At 33.5% G+C, this 9107-nt stretch overlaps 1 protein-coding gene across 1 annotated transcript; it reads right to left on the bottom strand.

Annotated features, from left to right (window-relative positions):
* Window positions 1-592: 592 nt before the first annotated feature.
* LOC111401295 (probable LRR receptor-like serine/threonine-protein kinase At4g36180) lies at window positions 593-4267 on the bottom strand. Its single transcript, XM_023028974.1, has one exon. The coding sequence runs from the start codon at window positions 4122-4124 to the stop codon at window positions 720-722; it is 3405 nt and encodes a 1134-aa protein (XP_022884742.1). The 5' UTR covers window positions 4125-4267; the 3' UTR covers window positions 593-719.
* Window positions 4268-9107: the final 4840 nt, after the last annotated feature.

Raw genomic sequence — 9107 nt, forward strand, 5'->3', positions numbered from 1 at the left:
TATTTGCCCAAAAATTTTGGTCGAACTAAAAATAAAGCGTGGTCCAACTAAAAAGGCAGACTGACACAATTTCCAGATTTTAAGGCCCCATGCATGCCCTTTTCCAATAAAGACTGTCTCAGATACACAGTTTCTTCTGGCTACTGCAACGGCTATTTTTTCACTCTGCTTCGGGAAACCCATAATATTATACTCTACTATTTATATAATTAACATATAATAATAACCCATGTTTTGGCGGGAATACATAATCAATTTTTCCAGTAAAATTTCCACCTGAAAAGGCAATAAAATGACGGATTAATGATCAAGATATTCAGGCCTGAATAATTCCATAGGTATAGATAATTATTGACAGAAATGACACAGATGCTCAGTTGACAGCACATCTGTATGATACAATTTCTGTGTTTGATGTGTCAAAAATTTTCTGTACTTATAGCAAAACTGTTCTTGCCTTTGCAGTGACATGCTGGGAAAACAGTTAAAAGAAGTCACTTTTAAGTACGACCAAAACTTCTTAAATAATAAGTCAGAGAACGTGGGATCACTGGGATGTAAGTTGCAATGCACATTAAGCAACTAGAAAATGTTTCAAACAAATTATTAACATTCATAATGCAAAAGAATAAATGAGTACATAAGAATGAATTCTTCCAAAAAATCATTTAAATTTTGATTTTCTTGCTTTCATTTTAGTGGGGGTGAGGATAGTGGATTCAGGTGGGTGAAGGCAATGTTGTGGGATCAGCAGATGAAGGAATTTCCGGGCCTATTCTGCAGCCTTCAAGCATGAAAACAACATCAGTCATGGATGGTCTTTCAATAGGGTCGGGCATTGTGCAAAGCAATCCAACTTTCACTCCCAACAAGAACTCTTCCCACTCTGATGACTCGGGATCAAGCTCGAGCAAGCCCGGCTCCAGCAATTCCGATACTTGGCCTCCTTGTAATTGTCGCTTCACCCATTTCACAATGTCCTCGTCTTGTGTGAACATCACTGGTTTCTTTCCCGTTAGTATCTCCAACACCACAATGCCAAAACTATATACATCCGCTTCTTTCGTTGGTTGCTCTGTTAAAGTCACTTCCGGTGCTACGTAGCCAAGAGTTCCGACTGGGATGGCAGATGTGGAAGCTTCAGCTGGGGTAGCTATTGTTAGTTTATCCAACCCGAAATCAGAAAGATGGGCTTCAAAATCGGCATCAAAGAGTACATTTTGTGGCTTTACGTCCCCATGTATTATTGGGATTGAATGCAGGAAAGCTAGGCCACGGGCTATGCCTAGTGCAATCAGGTGGCGCATAGGCCAATTCAGTACATGCCCTTCTTGATGTGAAGCCTCTTGGAGAAGGGTTGATAAATTCCCATTAGGCATGTAGTCATAGACAATAAGTCGCATATCTGGCGGCGGTCCAGCGTAGTACCCCCGAACAACTGTCAAATTCCGATGTCTAACCTTTCCGAGTGATTCAGCTTCTTTCCGGAAGGCATTTTCATCTATGGACGTGTCAGGAAGACGACGTATAGCAAGCACCATTCCATCTGCATAAGTGGCTTTGAACAATAGTCCGTATTTGCCCCGACTTAATACATTTTCCTCGTCGAACTGTCTTGTTGCCTCGACTGTCTCTGCATATGTGATCTTGTTGTTGAACATAACAAGCTTTGGCACGCCGTTTTCTCCACTTCCACGCACCCCTTCTGCACCAGGACTCAGGCTTCGCTTTTCTTTTTTCTCTCCAGCAGCCCAAGCTCTAAGCTTCTTCCTCCACCTTAAAAGGCCATATATGTACCCACAACAACACAATGCCAAAATAAAACTTCCCAATGCAACCACAACTACGATAATAATTAATCTCTTCCTCTTTCGACTCCTTAGGTTCTTGCAATCTTTCTTCAATGGCTTCCCACATAAATTCTCGTTCATTGCATACACAGAAGGATCAGTGAATCTAGAAGCCAATGCATCCGGCACCCTACCCTCGAGACGATTATGGGACAGATTTAAGTACTTCAAGCTTGAAATAAATGCAAGATTAGCCGGAATGGCTCCAGTCAGATTATTGAAAGAGAGATCCAGTGTCGTTAAGTTTGATAACTTCGACAATGAGTCTGGAATGTGGCCTGAGATCTGATTCGAATCCAATAACAGAATAACCAATGACGAACAGTTGGAAATAGTTGCTGGGATTTCACCCGTTAAACTGTTCTGACCTAAATCAAGCCTTTGCAGACGATTTAAATGCGAAAAATCAGCTGGAATCTTACCCGTCATGTCATTTCCTCTGATCTCCAAAACTTCAAGACTAGAACAATTGCTCAGTTCCACTGGAATTGAACTACTTATATGATTACGAGACAATGAAAGAACAGTCAAGGATCTCAGAAATCCATAAGTTTCCGGAATATCACCAGAAAAAGCATTTGATGAAAGATTAAGATACTGTAAACTCGATAAGCTGCTAAAACCTTCAGGCATATCACCAGATAACGAATTATTGTCCAATGCAACGACTTCCAAACTAGGCAATCCAAAGAGCTCAATAGGCAACTCTCCGGACAAGTTTTGTTTACTCAAATCAAGAGTTTTGAGCCTCGATAAATTCTCAATACTCCCTGGAATTGCTCCCGAGAATCCACATCCGCTCATATTCAGAACCTCTAACCCCTTCAGTTCCCCAACATTCAAGAGCACTTCACCTGAAAACCTATTGTTACTCAAATTTAGAGTGCTTAAATTGACAAGCCTCATGAAACCTATAGACAAATTCCCAGTCAACTTATTATCACTTAAATCCAACAATTCCAGCTGGTAAAGATCCCCCAAGCTTACTGGAACTGCACCAGTAAATGAATTCCCACCAAAAAACAGTGCCGTCAAGTTCTTCATTTCTCCTAAAAAATCAGGAATCGAACCCGAAAATCGATTATTTCCAAGATCAAGAACTCCTAATAACCCACATTTACTTACACTCTCAGGAATTTCACCTGTTAATGAATTATCCCCCACTCTGAACTGCTCTAAAATCTTTAAATTCTCAAAATTATTTGGTAAAACACCTGAGATTAAATTCCCAGAAATATCCAGGATTTTCAATGTAGAAAAATTCATCAAGAAATCTGGAAATAAGACCTTTACCTGATTTTCGTGAAGGTCTAAAATTTCCAATGCACTAAAACACATGAGATTATTCTCCGGTTTGACCATCCCCGTGAACCCATTAAAGCTCAGGTCAAGAATCTTGATTGCATGAGCATTTAGTGCTGTAACATTGCAGAAAAGTGACATGGGGACCACACCGGATAGCTGATTATGCGGAAGTGAGAATACTTGAAGACTTTTGAGTGAACCCATTGTAGCCGGAACTACGCCGGAGAGTGTGTTATCGCCGGCGCTGATATGGACCAATGCCGAACAGTTTGAGATCGCCGATGGGATTGTGCCGTAGAGTTTATTGGAATCGACCCACAAGTACTGAAGCTCTTGTAGTGCTCCAATGGTCGCTGGAATTCCACCGGAAAAGTCGTTGAACGAAAGGTTTATGAGTTGAAGTTGATGGGTCACTGAAAAATTCGTCGGAATGTAGCCAGAAAATGAGTTTGAGGAGAGGTCCAGCACTCGGAGGCTCACCGGAACTTCGCCGGAAATTCCCCCTGAGAAATGGTTGTTTGCGAGGTTGAGAACCTGGAGATTGGTAAGGTTAGTGAAAAACGCCGGCGGAAGGTCGCCGGAGAATGAGTTATACTGCAAGTAAACGGCGCGTAAGAGGACACACCGAGACAAACCACCTGGTATAGACCCATTAAAGTTGTTCGAATGGAGGTTTAACCTACGCAACTGGCGCAGGCTAGCAAGCTCTTCCGTGAGCCGGCCGCTCAGTTGGAGGCGAGGGAGGCGGAGTTCACGAACTCTACCTTCAAAACACACAATGCCCCGCCAGTCACACGGCGCAGAGGGGGTGGAAGCATTCCATTCGTCCAATGCGCCTAGTGGGTCAACAAGATTGTTTTTAAACGACAACAATGCTAGGATTTCCGACGAGGTGGCGCCGGTGGTAGTGGTGGTGGTGAGGGCGGCGCAAAAAAGCACCACCAAAAGATGAACACTAGCCGTTGACATAAGAACAAAGAGAGGGAATAATAATAAGGGATTACTGAAAGTGCGCAAATGGAGCGTCTGTTAGCAGCAAAGGGGTCTTTGGAAGAGAGACTGAGAAGACCAAGGCCATATGTCGGAATAGTATTTGTTTTTAGATTTCCCCCACGCGTGTATGTGGTTTTAAAGAGAGAGACTAATTAATTGCAGTTTTACTTATAAGTGGATCAGTAATTGGTCTATATTATAGATTAGCTAATTCATAAACTTATTTATCGGTCAAAATCAAAAAATAATTTTATTTGTCAATGAGATTGAGTGAAAAACATTTATTTGGTCAAAATTAAGTTAATCTGATCAATCTACGAATTTTCCTTCATCCATTTTTTGGTTCTTTCTGGTGGCATTTTGTTTAAAGAGTCGAAGGGAGATAGAAGATTAGACACCTCATCGTGAAAAAAAAAATGAAAAGACGGATGTCCATTTCAGTTTATTGATATCCACTATATTTCTATTCTTTGAATCGAGAACCAGGAGATTTTCGTCAATTTTATCACGGAATCATCATTTAATCCAATTTCGAACGACTATTTCGGGCTCTTTCATTCTAAATAAGATGAGATTGATTCAATTTTAGCATGAACTTCAATGAAATCCAATATATTTTACTTAGAAAAAAAATATACACTATTATTTATCCATTATATTATTCAATATCGTCCAATTTAATATATCGAATGTTCTATTAAGACCCTACATATTTAAGTAGTCATGTTTTGATTGTGAGCCATGCAATATATACCAACCCCCTGGGTTTTGTCCATAAAAGCTAGACTTTTGGACAACCCTCCCCTCATTTTATGGGGGGCAATTTTTGCATTGTAGAAATATATTATAAATTTGGAGATTGACCCAATCTGTTATGCCCCAGTTTCATGAATAATATATGTTCATCATTTATTGTATGACCTAAAAATTGATTGATCGAAACCAGAGGGACTAGATCATTTAAGTGGAATTAAATAAGAAATATGCTCAATATTGAAGAATAACGAGTTTATTAGACAAGAAATGTTCAGCATTATTAAATATTTCTCACATAAGGCCATTTCCAGTGCTGTATCAAAATTTGTAACATTTTGCACCAAACTAAAATTCATCTTCAACCATTACACAAAATAAACAGCATTTAACCAATTTCTTTTTCTGTTTTATTCTCAATAATTTATTTATTTATTTATTTTATAAATATGTAAATTACTAAATAAATAATTACGTTAAATTAAGGAAATGATTAAATTCATTAATAAATATAAAAAACATAGCATGATTAGTAAAAATAACACAAAATGAAAATATTAAATCATGTCATTAAAAAATAGTGCAATGCATTTTGAATTTGGATATTATGATACTATGAAGTCGAAATTTCATTGCAATTTAATTTTCGAAATTCATATGTTCTTCTCACAAATGATCGATTAATGCATTTCAAATTTAGATTAATGTATGTATGTATGTCGTTGTTTAATATATTTCGTGTTAACTTTAAATAATCATGTTTCCTATTGTATTCTTATTTTAATTAATTAATTAATTATCATTTTTTACATTTAAATTTTATTTTAAAAGTAAATAAAAATAATTTATTATATTAAAAAATATATAGTACAAATGACATAAATACCCTTAATCAATTTATTTGGAAAATAAAAATAAAGGGTAAAAATGACTTTTGACCATTTGCACCAAAATGATGCAAAGTTCGATGTTACAGTGGAGTTGTTTTGAACCATTTTTTTGGTGCATTTTGGTATTTTGGAGGAAGCATAGGAGATGGCCATGTCATCCCCTGGGTTACTGGTAACTTCAATTATTATATCCTGTGTAGGGGACATTGAGTGTCCAAGAAAGAATAATGAATTTTATTTGAATAGCAAAACTAATTGTGCGTTTGGTTTGCTATTTTCAGTTTTTAATTTTGTAAAATACAGAAAACATGTTTTGTCTGATATTTCTGAAAATGATTTTTTGAAAACAAGGATAAACTTATGACATAAAATTCAAAACGCAGAAAATACTCAAAATATGGAAAGCAAAAGTTGAAATAACATTTTGAAAATTAAAAATTTCAAAAATATTAATATAAATTTGTAACAAATAAATTTTAAATATTTTTAAAAAATAAAATAGTAAAATTTTCTAAAAAATAAATTTTATGAAAAATAATGGACAATAAATAAAAATAATTCAAACTTTTAATCATTATTTAATAAAAAAACTAAAAAAAAATTAAGTGAACTTAGATAAAAAAATTATTAGTTCACATTATTAATTTTTATTTTTATTTTTATTTCTATTTCATATATTTTAAACTAAATTTATTATTTAATACTTATTTTACTTTTTTAATGAGAACAAATATTTTAAGATTCACAAATTTTAAAATGTAACATTACATTATAATATATTAACGTAAAATTGTTTTATTTTCACTGAACAATCAAATTTTATTGAATAAAATGTCATAAAATAATTTTTCAAAATTTCAAACAAAATACGTTTTTAATTTTTTTTGTTTGAGAAATAATTTTTTGAGATAACAAACAAAATGCATTTTTAAAAATCTTAAAATAGATTCTCAAAATAGAAAATTGAAAATTGAAACACAAACCAAACAAACCCTATGGTTTTAGTTAAAATGGTATTAAGGGATTTAAAGATTGAATTGACTACACCAAATATGTGTCGCTGTAGATTTTTCTACGGTTACTAATGATTTTTTTTTTTTTTTTAACCAATCATACGCAAATATAAAATATGTAGCATATTCAGGCATGTTTACGGGAAAGCCAAAATTCTTCCTACCCTGTCGCCTTCTTCGAACTTGTCTGAATCTTTTTATTTTATTCATTTTATGTTTCTCTATTGAAATCATATTTTAAAAGCAAAATGACATTAAAAATTAATTAATTAATTAAATGGAGAGGTAAATAATTTTTTTAATCCCTGCCCGCCTCGACTGTCGAAAATTCTCGCACCTATTCCAATCTCCATAAATGATCTTCTAATCCCAATAGACAGAATAAAAATTTCTCACCATCAACGTGATAAGAGAACCTTAGTTCTAGTTCTCTGAATTTATGACCGTTTCAGAGAACCATAACTAAGATCCTCTTACTAAGTAGGTGATAAAAGTTTTATTCTGTTCATTAGGGACAGAAGATCAAAGATTGTTGCAATCCCTACATGGTTAATAGATTGTATTAATTAGATATGGTAATTTTTGTTCAAGAAAGAAGCGATCATTATACTTGTAATAATACACTTTAATCCACGTTATTCATATCCTACATGAGAGTATATCCAAAAGACTTTTTAAATATGAGACACATTTTATTTTAAAGAGTCAATTTTTAAAATCATGTTTCAAGAAACTCTTTAAATTAATATTTTAATCTAGAGAGTGGATTTGGAGAGCCAGTTTAACAATCCATAATTAAATACATTCAAAATATTTTAATTTTTCAATGAGAAAAACAATAAAGTAATATAAAGAAAAGCTAGTTAAAATAAAATAGAGAAAAATAATAAATATTTTTTTGGTAATAGTAAAATTAAGTATTAAATATGAAGAGCTTGTTGGAGTACTTTAAAATTTAACTCTCTAAATTTATAAATGTTCTCTAAATAATAAGATATGTTCTTTAAAAATAGATGATATCTTTAAAATGTTCTAATACGATAAGATGTACAAAATGCACTTCCGGGCATTAATATACATTTCATATGACTAATATAATAAAAACGATTTTAGCTTCATTTTTTTCTTATACTATTATTATACAGAATCGTTCCTATTTCCTTCCAAATTAACTTGTCATTATATCGTTCTTACATTTCTAGCTAACTCAACTCACAATCGTATATGCTTTTGGAATGATGATTCGACAATAAAATAGATTAAAATTATTTAAATCGTATTTAATATCGAGTACTAAATATACACTTAATCGTACGATTTGTTTAATGATTCTGTAGTGGGGATTAAAGGGAAATTCAAAAACGGTCTCCAAGTTTATCTAAGCATAGGAGTGAATATTACGAGCATAAACAACTTAAAATTAACTCAACAAAAATTGATTATTTTAGTAGATTCTTAACTACAAATCCGGCAATGAATTCACAACAATTTGTTATCATCTGAGCTAACAAAGTTAAATTACTTAATTAATCTAATATTAATGCTTCTAAACTCGGGAAAACCGCCGTTGACAGATCTGGAAAAGCTGTAATTTTGGTAATAACATATAAATGCATTGACTAAAGAAATTATTGTATATTTGTTTTCAGTTTGTGAAGGATGATGTTTTTAATGTTACATACAAATTTGCCGCCCATCTCAGATTTTGAGGGGGGTGTTCTTAGAAAAAAAAACTTTTAACCCATGTTTGATTTCCATTCTTATAAGAATGGTAATGAAAAATATAAGCGTTACGGAACCCACGCAAAAGAAAGAAAGTCAAATATGGTTGTTTGATGTGATAAATAATGATTATATTTTTCATTTTTATGGCCAAAGAATAAGAAACAAACGGGGCCTTATTGTGCCTCAGATCATTAAGCCCCCGTTTGATTTCTATTATTTGGCCATAAAAATAAAAGATATGACCGTTATTCATCACATCAAACTACCATATTTGATTTTCTATCTCTTATGTGGATTCCATAAAATGCTATATTTTTTATTCTCATTCTTACAAAAAGGGGTAACAAACGGGGCCTAAGAGAGTGCTTGATTAGTTTTATTTTCCATAGAAAGTTTTCAATCAAATTCTTACTTTTGGTGTTTAACTGATAAATTTTTCATGAAAAATATTTTCCAACTGTTGGTCATGTGATCATATTTTACTAAAAAAAAAAGGAAAATATTTTCTATAACGATGAGTGATTATTTTATAGAAAATTCACTCTCTTTTTCTTTCTCTCATCTACCAACTAATAAAA

Source organism: Olea europaea, chromosome 10, assembly GCF_002742605.1.
Source record: "Olea europaea var. sylvestris chromosome 10, O_europaea_v1, whole genome shotgun sequence".
In the NCBI taxonomy this organism is placed as follows: domain Eukaryota; kingdom Viridiplantae; phylum Streptophyta; class Magnoliopsida; order Lamiales; family Oleaceae; genus Olea; species Olea europaea.